At 34.0% G+C, this 19,917-nt stretch overlaps 1 protein-coding gene across 3 annotated transcripts in view; it reads right to left on the bottom strand.

Moving 5' to 3' along the window:
• Positions 1-1,350: 1,350 nt before the first annotated feature.
• LOC110716597 (calcium-transporting ATPase 10, plasma membrane-type-like) overlaps positions 1,351-19,917 on the bottom strand; it is a 23,544-nt gene continuing 4,977 nt past the window's right edge. For 2 of the 3 annotated variants that reach the window (XM_021895230.1, XM_021895229.1), the window contains exons 6-35: positions 19,152-19,283; positions 18,965-19,054; positions 15,691-15,760; positions 14,525-14,595; positions 14,258-14,341; positions 14,099-14,176; positions 13,942-14,013; positions 12,684-12,767; positions 12,481-12,563; positions 12,287-12,395; positions 12,140-12,195; positions 10,946-10,988; positions 10,745-10,828; positions 10,462-10,599; positions 9,836-9,901; positions 9,663-9,761; positions 8,916-9,026; positions 8,207-8,377; positions 7,522-7,581; positions 5,250-5,414; positions 4,973-5,089; positions 4,714-4,812; positions 4,291-4,428; positions 4,069-4,169; positions 3,355-3,400; positions 3,084-3,218; positions 2,638-2,745; positions 2,445-2,536; positions 2,091-2,194; positions 1,351-1,921 (exon numbers count right to left, since the gene is read on the bottom strand). In XM_021895230.1, coding sequence (XP_021750922.1) covers positions 2,095-2,194; positions 2,445-2,536; positions 2,638-2,745; positions 3,084-3,218; positions 3,355-3,400; positions 4,069-4,169; positions 4,291-4,428; positions 4,714-4,812; positions 4,973-5,089; positions 5,250-5,414; positions 7,522-7,581; positions 8,207-8,377; positions 8,916-9,026; positions 9,663-9,761; positions 9,836-9,901; positions 10,462-10,599; positions 10,745-10,828; positions 10,946-10,988; positions 12,140-12,195; positions 12,287-12,395; positions 12,481-12,563; positions 12,684-12,767; positions 13,942-14,013; positions 14,099-14,176; positions 14,258-14,341; positions 14,525-14,595; positions 15,691-15,760; positions 18,965-19,054; positions 19,152-19,283 — 2,802 coding nt within the window. In that variant the 3' untranslated portion in view covers positions 1,351-1,921; positions 2,091-2,094. The remainder of the gene's footprint in view (positions 1,922-2,090; positions 2,195-2,444; positions 2,537-2,637; positions 2,746-3,083; positions 3,219-3,354; positions 3,401-4,068; positions 4,170-4,290; positions 4,429-4,713; positions 4,813-4,972; positions 5,090-5,249; positions 5,415-7,521; positions 7,582-8,206; positions 8,378-8,915; positions 9,027-9,662; positions 9,762-9,835; positions 9,902-10,461; positions 10,600-10,744; positions 10,829-10,945; positions 10,989-12,139; positions 12,196-12,286; positions 12,396-12,480; positions 12,564-12,683; positions 12,768-13,941; positions 14,014-14,098; positions 14,177-14,257; positions 14,342-14,524; positions 14,596-15,690; positions 15,761-18,964; positions 19,055-19,151; positions 19,284-19,917) is intronic. The other variant, XM_021895231.1, reaches the window with a different exon arrangement.

A 19,917-nucleotide genomic window follows, 5' to 3' on the forward strand; every position in this document is an offset into this window, starting at 1 on the left:
GTTTTAAAAAAATAGTCATAATAATATAAAGAAAAAGATCTAATTTATACTTTCAATTTCTTTTACTTTTTTTAATTCAATAAACAGAATAATTTCAATTCAAGTATAATTTTATGTTTTTGTTGGCTATTCTGGGTCGTTTGGCCAGGCGTGAAAACTTAATCAACATTGAAATTCACCATGATAAAGAGTAGTTTATGTGGAAGAAAGGATGGAACTACTAATAATTTATTCTTCCAATCATCCAATGACTTTTCAAAGGATATGTGTGGAACTACTAATAATTTATTCTTCTAATCATCTTGAGTTGGCTTGGTGTAGATGAGTCGTCATCAATCAATATAGCTTAAACCCGGCTACTAGTATTATTTACAAAATGATTGTCTCAGTTGCTATCTACCTCATTTTGAAGGAAAGAAATGCTAGAAGATTTCAACCGAATAAAAAAGATAATGCAGTTTTTGTGAAGAGAATTCAATTGATTAAGTAGTGTTGTACCTTGGCTTTTTCCTAAAAGTTAGGTCTTTCCTGACCGTTGGCAGTGATCATTTGTATATATTGTACATACATTAATATATGCATGGCATACATATCTTAGCTTGTTATGTTGATAACGAATTAACGGGCATTGCAGTAGGTAACAATGCAAGTAATATGACATTTCCTTAATGACCTGTTTGGTAAATGGATTTGACCCGATTATGTTGTTTGGATATACTTAGAATTTGGAAATTGAAATTGCCCAAATTCAAGATTATAAAGACACGAGTATATTTTGATATATTGAAATTACAATCCTAAACATGTCATTTCAAATTCTAATATGCAATAAATTCATACAAAAGTTTTCATCCCCTTCTCCAATTTTTTCTCTCTCCTAGGGTTCTTCAACATTGAAGCACACACAAGTTCTCTCGCCCATCTTCCATTAAAGCGAGCTTCAAATTTCCTGCTCGACCATAGTGTAACTTATTTAAAATAGCTGAAATTTAGTCGACTAATTTCTAAAATTTGCAACAACTCTTTGAATTCTCCATTGAAGCGGTGCGCGAGCTTTCTCTCTCCTCCATTGCACCAACATTACAACTTGATACCAACATTGCAGCAAGCAAAGCAAATTTGGGAATTTAAGATTGACGAAAAAGAAAAATTTGGGAAGAGATGAAACTTTGGGAATTTAAGAGGAAGGGATGAAAATTTGGGAATTGAAGATTGTGGCGGAGAAAGAAAGGAAATCCGTGTGAATTAAAAGTGTAATTTCATTTTCTTAGAATTTGAAATTCAGGATTTCAAATGCTGAAATTCAATTCCAACATTTAAAATGAATATCTTGTTTCCAAACACACAACCTAAGAGGAAAGTACTGCCAGGATGTATTATACAAATTTGCACTTCACCCTCTTTTATATCAAGTATAACAAACCTTAACTTACAAGTTTTCTCTAAAATTGTATAATCAATCATGAGGACCAAAATAAAAAAAAATAAAAAAAAAAAAATAAAAAAAAAAACCCAAAATAAGCGGAATATAACAATGATCGTGTTTAAAAACCCAGCTATTTGCAGCGAGTATAAACACTTTCAACGGAAACGACATGAGAAATTGTTTCTTGAATCCCAATTTTAGCCATATACCTTTCAATTCCCAGCTAGAACAGAAGTTAACTATCCGTGAACACAGCACACCAACAACTCACAATCATGAACAACCCAGACAAAATATATAGTGGTCAGGTGAAAATCATCATTTAATCTGTGTACAAAAGATTTGGCACCCAAGAAATTAGCAAGAAAATTATATCCACAAGTCAGCGTGTATGTCTGTTAGTCGCCAAAAGCAAAAGTGAGCAGAAAATCTGAAGCTATCATCTAATTTTGTTGTATAGTATACTGTCATCTGGATGCCTTGTCTTCTCTCTACCTGAAATTGCATAACAAAGGGCACATATCAGCAGGTTTGGATAAATGCTATTTCAACTATCCAGAGACATGAGATCAATATTGGCGATGAACCACCCTCAGGGCGAACTTCTCAAACTTAGAGAATCACAGGCCAAAATATTTTGAGGGGAAGGGGGAGGGAGAGTAACCTTACTAATGACGACTTCTCTGTTGGGACCTTCCGCACTTTAAAAAATTGCTCAGAGGAGTTTTCGGTACTGGAATCAACTTTCCCAAGGCAGCAAGAGGCCAACTAGTTCAAGAAAACATCAGAAGAAAACATCAGTCAAAAGTTATTTTAAAGCTCATTGTCAAAAGAAAGTGGTAGTGAACCCTAAAATGAAACTATACGGAATTAACAAGTTAGCCAATACATGACATAAACATGGTTTATGCTGAGTAGAAACAGAGGTGAAATAAAAGCATACAAAGAGAAAAAGCTTATGCGGAGGGAGGAATACAAACCCAAAAAGAGTGGACAAGGGAAAAAAAAAAAAAGGTACCTGATAGCACCAATGACAACGCAGACAAGCCACATCTGCCAGTTCAGCCTTACAGTTTTAGCAAACTTGCCAAGGAACTCGACTATGACAATCTGCAATATACATGACACAACGAAACAAACCCAAAAAGAAAAATTAGAACTGCCAACTTAAAATAACAATTAGTTCATACACACAATTTCACCAGCTTTACCTGAAGTACTAAAGTTACTGCTATTATTCCCATGAACAATTGATTTTTAATAACTCCATCAAATATATTGACTTGATCAGGCTTACGAGCATTGAACTCGTTGAATATCTGTGCAACATCAAATTGCATCAAAGTGTCAGTACTTCGGCAACCTAAGTCGGTGAATTTATCCAAACACCAAAACAGAACAATAAGAAATCTAAGCAGATCCCCCCCCCCACCCCCCTCTGTTTTTGGCTATTAACTGAACAACATTTTTTTTCGTCAAAAAGAGGATTTGATTTATGAAAGGATTTCGTGATGGTATCCCAAGTAATTTTTGTCCTCTGACATTTCATATTCACTAAAATGCTGAAATCGTAGATACTAGAATATGGCTACACTCTGAATAATTGGCCACACAAGCTGCATTGCAGTACAAAAAAGAAATTTCCACTAGCACTCACCTGACAAAGGACAAATGCATTGAAGATCACTGTGTTCTTTACTTGGTTAGCAAGTTCAGTGGTATCATGCCGCAAATGTAAGATATTTCGACCTTGGAAGTTGAGTATAAGCAGAACAATCACTTGATACACAGCCTATGATTTCATTTTTTAAAAAAAAAAAATCAAAAAATCAGACAATTTATAACATGCAAAAACATTGAACATAAACCAGTTCAACTATAAAAGGATAATCTGAACTTTATGCAATAGAACAAAGTGAGAACTGGACCTGTATCAATAGATTCCTCCACATAATATTTGTTATAAGAGGCTCCCTACAAAAATAGTGTTAAAGATTGTTATTTTCCAGAATACTAAAAAGAACAAATTTAGATGAATTGCTTGATAACCAGTTCACGAAGTCTTTAACACTAAGGAAAAGAAAGCAACAAGGCCAAAGAATAGAAGCAATCCCATAGAATTTACAGCTATATAATATGATGCTATCAGAAGACAACAAACATTTGAATATTTATGTAAATAAGCAATAGAAGGTGTATTCTGCTCCTCAAGCTCATATAATTCCACACAAAAACTAGCTTAACCATTCCATATCTCCATAGATCTAATTATGCAAGAAAATTTGGATTGTATTATTTTTTAAAAAATAAAAATTTACAGCTTTTTATAGTCAAATGTTTCCCTGATTCTTGGATTTCGAGAAATTCCACTTTCCTTGTCTCCACTCTTGAACCAAACTCATCCATTTAAAGATTGATTTCACTCCCACTCATACCTTACAATATGGCTTGTGTTATGTATGGGTAACAGCTGATACATCAAAATATAGTCAAGTTGAAACTCATTTGCAGAGAAGCTTCATGATGCAAAGATTGCAAACAAGAGAAGCAAGTATATGGATGGACAGTAGATTTCCTGTATTATAACAAATCATATTGAGCAGAATACACGTATGTCCAAAAATTAAGCTTCCAGTACTAACCTTCGACCAACAGGAGGTCTGTGCATAAGATGATCTGTAGGTGGTTCTGTAGCCAATGCAAGTGCTCCTAGAGTATCCATTATCAGATTGACCCAGAGAAGCTGCAAAATAATATAATATTACTGAAGAGTGAAGACAGTCATTGAACAGATTTTACACAACGCAAGACTAGGATATGCACATATCCTTCCAAAGAATAGAAAGAACAGGAGAGAAGGCTACCTGTACAGCATTCAATGGGACATCACCAGAAGAAAATGCAGCAACAACATTTATAATGAGGGCAGCCACGTTGACTGTAAGTTGGAACTGAATGAATTTCTGAATGTTTGCATACACAGATCTACCCCATCTAACAACCTGAAAGAGTTTAAAGCATTAATGTAATCTAATCATACACAACATACAATAATATGAAAAGAGAGAAAGATAAAAGATTCAGTTAAAGAAGCCTCTAGTAGCAAACATAAAGTTGATAAATATAATCTTGTCTTGACCTAAGCTTTCAGAATATATATACAGCAAGTTTAAGTTGATTGGCATCTCCGCAACATCATTATATTTTCAGAGACCACATGCATCATGACCACTAAGTGTAATGAGAATTACTTCTTTCGATCAACAGACTAACAGGGACAAACCTACCTTAACAACAGAAGCAAAATTATCATCCAAGATAATGATATCGGAGCTTTCTTTTGCCACTTCAGTACCAGCAATACCCATTGCAAGACCAATGTCTGCCTAGAGCGAAAAAAAAAGGCAGAATTTCAGTTATACCAAATAAGAAAAGATTTGCAGTTTGCTACCAGAATAAACAAATGACAAAAGGTTAGTCTGCAAACAAGAAAAAGAGATAAGGATAGAAGAGATCCTAATACACATATATAGGATTATGAAATACCTCATGTAATGCTGGAGCATCATTGGTTCCATCACCAGTGACAGCTACAACATGGCCCCTCCTCTTCAAAGCTTGGACAAGCAAAAGTTTGTCATTAGGTGAAGACCTTCCCATAACCTGTACATCAGCAAATTTAGTTAGTTGCTGCTGTCCGTCGAACTTACCTATAATTTTATTTTTTAAGAACTTCAATCAAAAGTTAATAGTTCAATTCTTTCAAAGGAAATTAAGCAGAGAATACAAATATGACATCAGTAAATGAAGTAAAAGTGCATACAGATATCTTTTCTGCAATCTCTTCTCTCTGAGTTTCCGACATGCTACGAAATGACTTTCCCTCAATCAAGTTTGGCTCATTAGCATCTGCATCTGAAGCTAGAATGCCACACTCCAGAGCTATTGCTTTAGCAGTCTGAAGATTGTCACCAGTGACCATGCGCACCTAAAGCAATGAGATCCACACAATTATTATTATAGGCAAGATACAAGATTCTGAATCCAAAAAATTGCAGCTCAAGGAAACAAAAAAAATCAGAAGTCCCTGCCATTCACACCAATCAAGCTATATGTGCCCCTAACTGCTTATATTCTGATCTAACTCCCCAAAATTTTGAAAAATGAATATACTCGAATATTATCATTTTATGGTTAATAATATAATTGGAAGTGAGTCAAAAAAGTTTTTAACGCACACTGGATTTATAAAAACACCCTAGTTTTTCTCATACTTTTTCGACACAACAATCCTTAATTTATTACACATGTTAATTTGGGTTTTGGACTTACTGTGTTATGTTCATGGACTTGTGTGGACCTTTATAATTAAGAAAGGAAAATAACCTTTAGTTTGTTACTTAGGTGGATTATGATGCGGCCAAAAGGCCTAAAACAATGTCAAACTCATTAAAATTCAATCAAACTTGATACAAAAAATATATATACTTCCACCATTTCATTTTTTGACATGGTTTAATTAAGTGGCTTAGGGCAATAATAGTACTCACATAAATTAATTTGACATCCTTATGTGTTTAATGCACAAGGAAATATAATAAAAAAAAAATTTAAAAGGTCATGTGGGGCCTTACCGCCTTATTTTATTCGCCTCAATATATAATTTATAATTTTCTTATTTAATTGATGATGTTTGATTGGCAATTGGCAAACATGCCCAAAGAAATGCGTCAACAAAAATGGAATGTTAGAAATATTATCTTTGCTTCAACATTCCAGTAAAAATTGAAAGGACCTCATGCTTGAATAGTCTGATAGTTTCACCTGCTATATTTATTTATTAGGAAAAATTGATAGGAATAATCCCAACTTTGCTCGATTCGCTCAAAATAATCTCAACTTTGGATTATTATTTAATAATCCGAACTTTAATGTGAATTTTCTTCTAATGGTCCCAACCGGTTTTTTAACTTATAATAATAAGTTAACTGACACGTGTTAGAGTGTAATTGGCCAAAAAGATAAATAAATTAAATCACAAAAAAATTAAAAAATAATTAACTAAAAAAACCCACCACCATCACCAGCCCAAACACCGTCCCTTCCCAACTCTCTCGCTCCAGTACCTACTTTCCCGTTGCTTCCAGACCCACGATTCTCCTCGCCGGCGCTTCCCCTACCGTTACCCCTAAACCACCATAGCACAAACCCCTGCTTAAAACTCAAATAGCCATTGATTTTGGTGAAGTTCCAGAAGATACTTTTCAAGGGTTTGGTTCTGATTTAGAGGAGGATGATTGTTAATGGGCTTCTTAATATTGGTGGTTAATGGGCTTCTTCATGTTGATGGTTATGGTGATGATTTTGAGTATGATTTCGAGTTCGTTGATGATGATTTAGTGGATTTCGTGGGAGGAAAAGGGGATTTCGTGTTGGGGTTGCGGTGGTTAAGTGTCGACGCAGGCGGTAGGGGAAGGGAAGCGCCGGCGAGGGTAATCGGTGGGTCTGGGCTCGACGGGAGTGGGGGCGGAGGGCTGGGCGGGGTGTAGGGGCAGGGAGGTTTGCTGGTGGTGGTGGTTTTTTTTCATTATTTTTAAATAATTTGTTATATTTACTTAGTTAAGTGTTGTTTAGTAACTAATAATAGTTCATTAGTATTATTGACCAATCACGTGGTGACATTTGTAAGTTAATTTTTTGTTAAAAAAAATTTACCTATTCAACCGGTTATAGGTCACCTGGGACCATTAGAAGAAAATTCACATTAAAGTTTGGACTATTTAAAATAATCCAAAGTTGGGATTAGATTATTTTGGGTGAATCGAGCAAAGTTGGGATTATTTTTGTCAATTTTTCCTATTTATTATTATTTTTTTTTATTATTATTTTTTTTTTTACAATGCTAGTTTCACCTGTTCAAAAACCTTGGCATAGTAAGCTAATGCAGATGTATAGGGCCAGGGTCAATGTTAACTTTGTCATTCGAGATAAATTAGATAATGCAAACTTAGAGGGGATTAAAAAAAAAAAGGGGGGGGGGGGGGGGGGATCATTTTAGCAGTACTATAAAATAAATTGCAACTTCAGACACATACCTTTACGCCAGCAGCCCTGCATAATTCAACTGAATCTCTGACTCCAGGGCGACATGGATCCTACAAATTAACCATCAGACTGCTTAAATTCTGGTGAAGCATTTTAATGACATTCAACTCCATATGACCAGCACAAGTCGACATAAACATGGAAAGCACCAAATCAAGTACCAGCAGTTTTTAAACAAAAGGAAGCAACATAAAGAGAATAATTAACAGGTAAATAAGAAGCAAAACATATGCATTCGATGAAGCTAACCTCTCCTTATTACTGTTACTTCAGAAACTGTCCCAAATTGGGAACCACTTTGAAAAGACATAGGTTACAGAGTACAGAGTAATTGACTAATTAACAGACACTGCTAATACAAGCGTTAGCAACAGTAATTCAATTGTTCAGACAAGTGCCAAATCTATTAGCTTGCCCCATTATAACAATATAGATTACGATAGACTTCAAAGACATGGATCTGATTTCCAGCATCAACCTTTTGGACTAGTCATAGCTAGCACTGAGAATATCCTAGTTAAGCAAAAGCTAAAAATAGTGGTTTTACATAGAACACAAATATCCTTTAATAGTGAAAATAATTGTGATAACAAACTATAATTCAACACTGACAAAACTTTCGACAATCATATAACGCAAGGAAAGTACATCGAAGAAGTCCAAGAGATCTTATACCTTTATACCAACAATTGCTAGCAAAACCAAATCATCATCAGGCAACGCCCACTGAGATATGTGCTCTTCATCAGATGGCACTTTATCCAGCTCAACTGGTCTATATGCAATGGCAACACAACGAAGACTTTGAACAGCCATCTGTTCAATAGCCGTCTTATAAAATGCCAACTGCAAAAATAGGTAGACAGTTAAAACCGCACATCATGTAATGACTACATATGAGTGCATGAACACCAACCATAATGCAAATTTTATTTATTGTCATTCAAATATTACCCTAAACTATGCAGGAATTTCAGTCACCTAAAAATAAGCCCAGAATCCTGTACAGTTGAGAAGGGGACCTAGAATAATTATTAATGGCTTCAATTCAAACATAGATAACATAAACATTTGCCCAATCACATTACTGTGTAAACTAGAAAGTTGGAAGAAAAGAGGGGGAAAACAGAAGGGAAGAACGTAAAAACTCTTCAGCCCAATAGATTCAGCCAGCATACAAGATCAGAAGACGCCAGAGGGGGAAGGGAAAATGGAATTATGTGTTCAAGATTGAAAGAGTTCAATCAATCAAAGCCATAATCCCAAAAGTGGGGTTGGCTACATGAACTAAAAGTGATTATTCCTTATAGTCATCCACAAAATGACTAATTAGGATTAAACGTAAAGCAAAACAAATACTATGGCACCACATTTTCTTATTCACCTTTTGCTCATCCAGCAAAGCCATGGAGTCATTTTCATCCAAGTATCTGGTGCACGAAGCAAGGACAATTTCAGCAGCCCCCTTCCAATGTACATGGACTTCAGAACCAGGCTGCAAATAACATTAAATGAAAAAATTACAAAAAGAATAAAGAAAAGAAAAAGGATGATAAAAGAATGGTGAAAATAGCAATCTGATCAAGTACCTACTCTCACTATAGATTAGTAAATTTTGCAGAATAGGCCAAACAGAAGGACAGAGCCCAGGGTCATTCTTAGTTTACTAACTCGGACATTACCTAAATATAAATTAAGCAAGCTGGGGCATGTCAATTTCATATAATTACTTCGACCTACTGTCTACTGACCGTTACACTAATAATTAGCCCATGCCGTTTAATTAAGAGGATTAAGATTCTCAATATTAACACTTAATTACTTTTGTAAACTAATAACTAGCTTACCACTAAAGTGTAGTATCTAACCTATTTAATCACAACTTCAAGCAATTAAATAATATTTTGGTGTACTTAACCAAGAAACGTTCGGCAACAATTACTAGCATTTACCACTAACATACACTGCATAACATATCAGGACACAACTTTGAGCAATTGGGTTGCATTTTGGTGTAGCTTAACTAAGAAATGCTTGCCATCATTTTTAACAACAGAAAAATCAGTAAGCAAACATAAAAAGGAAAATTGCAAAAGAACTGGGTTGAAATAAGATTCTATCACAAACTTACTGTTTTAACTGCAACACCTCCTCGTTTTTTCTCTGAGTTGAATGGAAATGCATGGATAATCGTAGATTCCGCTCTTATAGCATCAAAATTCATTCCGAGCTGAAAATTTCAGGTTAATAATGTTGTAGAATAGAAATCATCAACTTCCAATACCAATATCTCAATTAATGTACCTTAACTGCCCATGAAAGGATGGCCTTTTCTGTTGGTGATCCAGAAATTTCAATATCCCCCCCACCCTGCATAAACAGAAAAGGGACACGGCCACAGCTTAGTGCTTCCGATTTTTAAAGATATAACTATTACCAACATAAATTATATATTTCCAGGGGCACTTCTAAACAGCTTTTCAGCTATTGTAAGAGAGGTAAGACTCCTGATTCAGCAGCAGTGTTGACCCAGCATAGAAAACAAGAGGATATGACATACAACGATATCAACAATAGCAGGTACACATATTTAGCATACCGATTTTGCAACTATTACAAACACCAGAAAACATAAAATAAGCCTCTCATAGATTAAAAATTATATAGAGAGGGAGAGAGAGAGGGAAAGAAACACTTCCAGCAAAGCAACCGTTTCCACAATAATAGATAATTAATGAAAAAAGAAAACATATATATCCGACAGAAGATATGTTGAAACACAATAGTTTTTTTAAAAAAAAATTGGAGTAAGTATAATTTAAAATTCAGTAAACGCCCAAGGGACTTTAAGCAGTTGTGAAAGGGAATTTTCATCGCTAACAGAATGGTTCAGAGTGACAGTTGAAGGTGTTATGATTGATCTAGCTAACCTCAGGAAGAAAAACACAGCCAGTTGTATTCTGCGCAATGCCCTCTTTAAGTAAAGATGACAACATTGGAGACAACAATGAACCGTCATTTGGCTGATCAATTTTCTTCCCATTGGCATAAGCCTCCACGACAGTCATCTGCAATGATGAAGACAGAATATGAGATTTACGGTAAAGCCCATTTCAATAAGACACTACAACCTTAGTCATGCCATAAACAATTAACAGTTTAACACAAGGCACAGAATTACAACTTCTGATACTTGAATGGTCAAAGCCTTGCCTGATTCAGGGTCAACGTTCCAGTTTTGTCACTACATATTGTAGTCGCAGAACCCATGGTTTCACAAGCCGAAAGCCTCCGTACCTGTAGAAGAATAAGACTTGATCAAATCACAAGATCATTAAATCCACAAATAATACCTAATAAAGCCTGATTACATAAAACACCAAAAAAAACAAAAAACAAAGCCTGATTCCATACCAAAGCCTTGTCCCTCATCATCTTTCTCATCGAGTATGCAAGCCTGCAAAATACATCATCAAAAGAATCAGCAGTGAGAAGGATATAAAAATAAACTATTGTTCGCTTCACCATATTTTTGCTAAATAGAAATTATTTTTACTCAGCTGAAATAATTTTTACTAAACTATACTTATTTTTATAGAACTGAAATTATTTTTACTGAATATTAGTATTTGAAGGCGAAGAGAACAGGGCCCAGAAGAATAAATGTCCAGAAATACAGTTGTAAAATAAGTGCAAAATTGAACCAAACAAGATGAGCAAGTACTAAGAATAATTCAAAATATACAAACTATATCAAACAGATCTTGACAGCAGAAAACGCAGAAAAGAAAAGAGCAATCTTTCCCCTTGGACAAATTATATCAAGTCAATTCCCTATTTACCACATTAATAATCAACTATTTCCTTTTGCCGCCTTATGGGATAGGGGTGGATAAAAGGACAACATTGCCATAATAAAAATCCCAGATGTGGCCTTACAATGCAAAACAAATCTCAGGATGCACACACTTCTAGCACAGAGTATCCTGCCACATATTTAAAATTAATGCACTTTTGGCCCAAGCCCAACCCAGCTCAAATTAACACATAGGTGATAGGTGCCCTCATATAGGAACCAACCCTTTCTGCATAGCCTATTTCAATACTCATAGCAAAAAAAAAGGGACCAAGGTATCTCTTCACACTAAATTTTTTAATATTGAAAAGGCCTACGACTTAAGTGATGATCTCTGTCGAAACCGACTCACTTGTATCCACTGATTGTCATATAATCCAGAATTATAAGACTTAAGTTACTCTGAGTTCAAATATTGTGTCGGATACAGGTGTGCAAAATGTGTAAAACTTTGGGTTTTTTATGTTAAGACTCCCAGTGGCTCTGCTTTAAAATGAAGGACTCTATTGAGTGTATACCCATGTCATAGAATCCAACACCGATATATGAGATATAAAGAAGATATGGGGCAACATGATTAAGGCCCATGAAAGCAGTTATAAATGTAAAAAGGCAAGCAAAAAAGTACTCCGTAGATATCACCAAAAGAACCTCTAACAATTACAAGATTTCAGAGATGTCCAATTCCTTATATTGGAGTCCACATAAGAAAAACCAAATGAATGAAGAATTCAAGAGGATAGTAGACATACGTTAAGGTGACAGCTAAAGGAAGACCTTCAGGAACAGCAACAACCACAATAGTCACCTGGAATGTCAAGCAGTTGTTATACCCACAAAATTGACATGTGTATCAAAAACCAAAAAAAAACAAATATATGCATGAAAGTTGTACATACAGCAACAGTGACAATCTTGACGACTCCTTCTATAGCATGTTTTGCACTTGTCTTTCCTTTCTGAAACTGTGGAGTTCCATTAGCATCTTCTGTATGACCAGTAAAGTACCTAAACAAGGACATGTATTACTTTAACTATTTGTGTAGCTTTAGCCAGAGGATAGAATGTACAATTGAGAACTGAATCATCTTACCTAGCAAGAAGGACAACTAAAACAACAAAGGCCACAGTTAAACCAGCAATACCGATAAAAGTCGCAAGGCCATTCAGACGCACCTGTGACAGATACATTTTTACCAAAAGAAGGATTGAAGGAAAGAAAGAAAAGAAAAAAGAACAACCAGAAAAAGACCTACATATCTGTTGATGGCAACACATATGTTATAAAGATCTTACCTGCAATGGTGTTTCTTCACCGGTGTCTTCTGAGATACTGGCCATAAGCATACCCCATTCCGTATTTACACCTACACTTGTGACCTGAAACCAATTGTACACTATCCTTTCAAACCGAGATCCCATGCCAAGGATCTAAAATAATTTACAACTAGAAGCACAATAAAAACAGTTGTGAGCCACAAGACCTTTAAAATTCAATTTGAGATGTCTCAACAACTCATATGAGCCCTCTTAATCCAGGGCATAATACACATGTGCAATTAGGCTTTGGGAAAGACAACAAGAAACTTAAGCTATAATGGAAAAGCATAAACAGCCTACTCATATGAATCCTGGATATGGTATAGAAGTAAGGATAGGCTACAATAATGGAAGGTGCACTGACAATTTACAAATCATGTAAAAATTTCAAACAGTCATCAGAAACCCTCATATCAATCTTTGAACAGAAAAACCTATGACTTCTCCCACATTTCAGATCATTACTAGTAAAGAATTCCACCACTCAACTACTCAAGTATTGCCAGGACTGACCACCATTCATTGCAGATGCTTTCCAAACAATATGATCTCATAATACCTTCAAATCCCTTATTTCTCCTTGGATTGGATTCTGTATCTTGCACCTTCATGATTTATCTGTATTGCCAGGAAGTAGACTTTTGCAGATTACCAAGGACATGGAGGGGCACAACACATCAACTAATCCAAGGAGAAATTTATGTTGGAAAGCATTTAAATGCACACATCATGGTCAGATACTCAACCTCACATAAATTTTTGGTAAAATTTCCTAAGTATCCCAATCATAAGCAACCTCTTTCAGTAATCTCGGCTCACAATAAAATTCAACTTACACAAAAAAAATACTCTATCAACTGCCCCAGACCTCCCAGTGCTCTTACCAAAAAAAAAAATATATATATATATATATATATATATATATATATATAAAGAAACTTACAAAGTCAAACTAATTACGGAAAGCAAAAGAGAAAAACCAGAGAAACCCATTAAAGACAAATCAAATACTCATAGAAACTAAAATAATCACTTGGGAAAAGAGTATAATTTTACTTCACCACTCCAACATAATTCAAATGTCAGGAAAGTAGAGTAAAATGCATCATCAAAATAGCAACAAGGATGAAATATATTCATTATTTTAACAGAAGGCTGTTGTCCAAGATAAGTCTCAATACAGTTATAAAATTATAACCGCTGGTCTACATACAACTACGGATTCAAAAGATACCAGCATAGTTCCATAGCCATCAGCTACTTTGCAGCCAGACATTAAGAAGGGTGATTTTGTATCCTTGGTAATCTGCAGAACTCCAGTTCAAACAGTACAAAATTTAGAACAAGGCTTAGTATATAGTATCAAGGACTACTTATAGGAAGTCGCTTACAATCTTGCTCTCTCCAGTCATACTTGACTCATCAATTGCAAGAGATTGACCAGATATTAGCACTCCATCAGCAGGCACCTATAGATAATTCAAATCAATAAGCATACACTTGAAACAAACTAACAAGAATAAAGAGAAAAAATGGAGAAACATATTCACCTGATCACCAATTTTAAGAGGTATGACATCTCCCACAACAATGTCAAAGATTGAAATCTCCACCCTTCTACCCCCTCTGATTACCTGTGCATACATATATTAGAGACGATTAACACTTAACAGCAACATTAAGGAAATTATGTTTCAAGCATACAACAATAATTTAATGGTGCATGCATGAAAGGGGAAAAAGTCCAATGAGGCTACTCCTACTTGAGGTACTTGTAATTAATATGGTAGAAAGAAAATGTTCAGGTAGTTAAATACCTCCAGGTGTATATTCCTTTTTTCATCGTTCAGATTCTGAAACTGGAGAGATTGTCTGTAATCACTGACGGCTGCAAGATAAAAAATAAAAAATAAAAACACAATGTTCAAAGCTCAAAGCTCCTTAGATTTAGTAACACAACATAGGATTGAAAAATAGCTATATATAAATTATATTGCATATATACAAGCTCCAATGGCATAAAACCAAAAATAGTACATAACTTCTCAGCAGATGCCAATTTAAAAAAAATAAAAAATAAAACCCTTCAACATCAATTTTGAAAACCATTCCTATTTCCTAGCATTTCCACAATGTCCATTTCCAATATTCACTCATCACAAGGTATAACCTCGTGCATGCAACCCTCTTTACCCCCACCCTTTGCAAAGGTTTTTTTGAGGCATTGGACTATTGGAGTAATGTTGTTGATGATGTCATCACTAGCATTTAATATTCATATAAACCTTGTTGTGCAATCCAGATTTGTACAAATTTTTTTATGTCTAAGTTTATATACTAACTGCCATACTTTACCATATACTTAGGGTAGAGAAAGGTAACATCACATCAGAAAATAGATGTCAAAAAAACAAGTTCATCGAAAATATACGGGAAAAAGATTTATTTTATAAAGACTTTATATGCATCTAAGTTTGTTTTGGTGTTGAGAACCACAAAGGGCAAATGTGGGTACCATCCCCCAGGAGTTTAAAACTAACTGAGCTACTTTACATGCATCCATGTTTGTAGGTTATACTTCGCATCAATTATTATTTTATATTCTTGCAATCTGTTACTTTACTCCATGATTTATGCACTCTTAGCACAAGAACTCCATCACCTATCCCTTGTATCATTAAAGCTACTAACATAGTTTCATCTTATACATTACATGTTTCTCTCGTTGATCGACACTTAATTACATTAACATGTTCCTACTAAAAGTACATAGTAAAAAACAGTTTAATTGATAAGATCACTATCATAAGGGAAGTATGGGGTTGAATCATCTGACTTGATAATGGCTCACACCTTGTCAATGTATATTTATATAACATAGACTTGCCATCACTTTCATCAAGACTGCCATCTCACAGAAAATAATAACAATTGCAATTAATTAAATTATTGACATCCTTCTTAACAAGAAAACCAAATATACCTGTAACAACAATAACAAGGAAAACTGCAAAGAGAATGCTACCACCATCATACCATCCTTGTTTGATACCCTGTAACACAACAAAATCGGTAATCACCCAAATGATAAAAGATAAAATAAAATATATCCACATCAAGAAGGAAACTTTAAATTAATAAAATAAAATAAATAATAATAATAATCAGCTATAACTAGCATAAAAAATTCATGGATAAATTTAAATCTCAAAAGTGAGCTAAGCTCTACATCTTAGAAAATACGGAATAATAAGAGGGTAAATTAAAAAATAAATGACCGACGCATTGCCTAAGAAATACTAGCCCTATATACAAGCAACGCATATGGCTTATATTATTTACTTCAACAATTTATTCAATACCGTCACCCATACACAATGAGAGAAACATATTATAATAACTGAAACATTCGTAATTCAGAGGAACACTTGACATATTTTCCTATTGCGTAAGATTGTTATTTAACTTTCACTATATTATCGGGTTTAATTTCCATCTCTGTCACAATTTTTTGAAAGGTTTCATACTCTAATTTAATGATAAGCATGATGTATGATAAACAATGATATCCTTTGTTATTCTACAAGATTGGTAACTAATTAAACAAAATTATTTTTTAAGGAATGATAAGTTTTAATTAGGAAAGTCTCGGTTATGCAATTATAGAGACTTTAGTCATGGTACTTTATTATTTTATTTTACTTTTTGAGTTTTCCTTGGGCTTATAGATATTTGGAAGATTTTAAGTTGCGACAAAATGGGTATATCTATATTCTTATTAAAAACACATTACGCAAAATTGTGATTTTTTAAATTTTTTACTTAGCATTTAGGGCATTTTGGGGAAGTCCATAATTTGAGACAACCTTTTACTCTCCCTTCCCCTTCACTATATGATAAATATTTATAAACAGCATTTATTGAGTTTTAACTACCTGATATTCACTTAATTTTTCTTTTAGAAAAACTATCTATTTTCAGCCCAGTTGGGTAGATTGACTAAGCTTTATTATTTTCTAATTAAGAAAAAATCTAATTTTTGATAGACATACACAGATAGACTCAATACTTCCTTCCCTCAACACATTTCACTCCATTGCTTCAAATAAAAAATCAAATTTCATTTCTCATAATCAAGTTTTTCCTATCTTTAAAATTTCTTTACATTCCATTGAAATTTAAAAATTTAGTCACTAAAAATCCAATATCTTTGAGCATTCAAAGTGCAAATTAATAATTTAGGGGGGCCACAACAGTTTGGATAAATGTTCGATTATATATATTCTCTCATTCCTGAAAGTTAAACTCACTTACTATGGACTCTTGTTTGTAGGATAGTATGTGAAAAATGAGTGAGTGTAAGGAAAATATGGATGTAATGGATTCAGATCAGTCACACAACAAAACCAATTTAACAGCTAGGGGTTCGTTTGGCATTGTTGTGGTTTTCTGTTTTATGGTTTTTTGTTTTCTAAAAGTATATGATATGAGTCCCATAATGAATCAAAAATTATATAAACTTATTAAAATTATGATAATGTTGAAAACTGACAACAGTTTTAACAGAAAAGTGGAAACACCTTTTTCTTGTTTCCTGTTTTTGGTTTTTAGTTTTCAAAAAAACAGGAAACTGAAAACCAAAATTAATGCCAAACAAGCCTTAGAATTTCTGATTTATTTTATTTATTTTTTTTTTCTAGCAAATAAATCAAAAGCTTTGATATTGATAGTAAATGGTGGAAGGGTTACAAAATGGTAGGGTTAATAGCTTTAGGCTATCACTATCAAGATAGCTTTAGGCTATCACTCTCTAACAATGGCTTTAGGCCATAACTCTCTCTAGGTTTTCCTGATACAAAATTCTCCCCCTCTTTCTCAATATCTCTCTTCCTTTCTTATACTTACATTCTCCCTACCTAGGATGATTCTAGAATGGTTCCTCAAAAAAAAACAAAAAAAAATAAAAGGATGATTCTAGACTGAGTTCTTTTGTCTCATGTGCACAGGAGGCATCTCTTAGTGCATTGCCTATTTACCCTTCTTATGTACTACATTTGATCACTATTAACAAACTAAATTACCTGTACACTTTTCCCTTAAGACAGTTCATTACAGTGGATAAAATTTGAAGGAGCAAACGGTGGGTGAGTGTAAAAAAAAGGTAGATAAATACAAGAGATTGGGTGGAAAGGGGTAATAGAGTGGGGTGAGAAGGGCAAGGTAGTAAAAGAGGTATGCCAAATAAAGGAACAGAGTAAAAGTGAGTCGAACTTTCTCAAATTCCCCAAAATGGAAAGTGAGTCAAACTTTAGAGAAGAAAGAGGGAGTTTATATCAGTAATCATTACCCCAAACTATAAGCTCTAATCCGAAGCTGAGTAACAATAGTAAGAGACGAATAAAACAGAAATTAAAACCTCCCTAGGCCTCAATTCATTACCTATAAGAAGCACGCACCCTCTAAGTTTACCACTTAATCCACTAATGGACAGGCAAACCGGAACCAACCAATTCATCGTAGCAAACCTTCCCTTTACTCAAGAGATAGAGTTATTTGACAGCATGAAAATTTAATGAAAAGTTCCTAATATACATTGAGTTATAAATCAACTACGAAATACCATGTTTTTATTGGTTATTATAGCACTACCTATTAGCAGATAAGTAGGTCTCGTTAACAAAATTTGATAATTGTAGACAACATTTGGTACTGGTCAATACTTGGTAGACACCAAAGCTTTAAAAGAAACTTAATCCTGATCTTGAGACTATATATAGTGGCTATGAGCAAATGGAAATTTACATCAATCCCAAAATTCATTATTCCCTCTAATTGATAAGATTTATAAGCACAAGAGAAAGAAACCACAGCAAAAATATAATAACTATAATCCACAAATGGAGCTCCCATTGATTGATGATTAAAAAAAATTGTCAATTAAAATTTTAAAAACCAAAGAGCATTTCTCTTTAGCCTGAACACTTAAAAGAAACACTGCAGGACTGCCTAAATGGAAAATTCATTTTAAAAAATAAAATAAATAAATAAAAAACAATAGGCATGCTTATTTAAAATAATAGCTCTTAGGGTTCATAACCCCAATATTACCTTAAAGAAGCTCAAGGAGTGCAAAAATATAATATACCTTATGCACTTAACTACTTAAGAATAACAGAACCATACAGATCAATACTCCTTTTCATAAACTCTTATTTAATTAACAATAAACTGACAAAATGCAAAGGCTTCAGACTCACCTCTGATGTAATACCAAGAGCCAAAGATGCCACGGCAGCTACCATCAATATTATTAAAGTCAAATCTTGACAAGCCTCCCAAAGGAACCGCTAAACCAAGTAAGAAATTTAAGAGGATAAGTCACATTATATATACATCCATCATTAGAGAAATCTAATTAATGCTCCTCAAAACAGCAAAACTGACCCAAAAACTTCGCCCCTTCTTTCGAGGATAAGTGTTTGTTCCATATACATTTTTCCTTTGCAGAATATCTTCATCACTCCCTGGAATCCCCTTCTCTAAATTTGTTTTAAGCTTTTCAGCTAATTGAGTTACCTAAAGTTTAAAACATATAATGCATGTCAAAATAAATATTTACTGCATTGAAAATTAATTAAAAGCTTTATACACAACCAGACGACAGAAATAATTGATTTTTTTTTTTAAAAAAAAAAAGGCTAAATTCTTCAACTGATTAACCGATTGATGATTTGAAGATAAAATTCTTTATAGCTGCATGAGCATGTATCCTACTCAGCACCTTTATGCAAAACGCCCTCAACGTCCATAATTACTACACCCTCTGATCTTTAAATTCCTTCCACAATCCTTTGACATGTTAATGCAAATTTTAAGTTGTTAATATCTCTCTAATTACAAATTTATAAAGTTTGATATACTGAAAGTACTCATCGAGACGAATCAAACAAGAACCCACTTGACCATGTTTTTTCTTTATATATTGGAAATCATTTTCTCTTAAATAGTGAATAGTGTTTAGATTCCAAATGGAAAAAACATGTAGGATTGGAGGGAGTAACAGGCTATAATCTTAGGCTGAGGTGTACAATTTGGCAGTGGAAACCAACCTCAAGCCATCATTAGTTGTTGAGTTTCATTGGGTGGCAAAGAAGCCTTTTCCTTTTAGAATATTTTCCAAGCACTGTTTCTTTAAGATTTATTCAAAGGG

This window comes from Chenopodium quinoa, unplaced genomic scaffold (genome assembly GCF_001683475.1).
Source record: "Chenopodium quinoa cultivar QQ74 unplaced genomic scaffold, ASM168347v1, whole genome shotgun sequence".
NCBI lineage: Eukaryota > Viridiplantae > Streptophyta > Magnoliopsida > Caryophyllales > Amaranthaceae > Chenopodium > Chenopodium quinoa.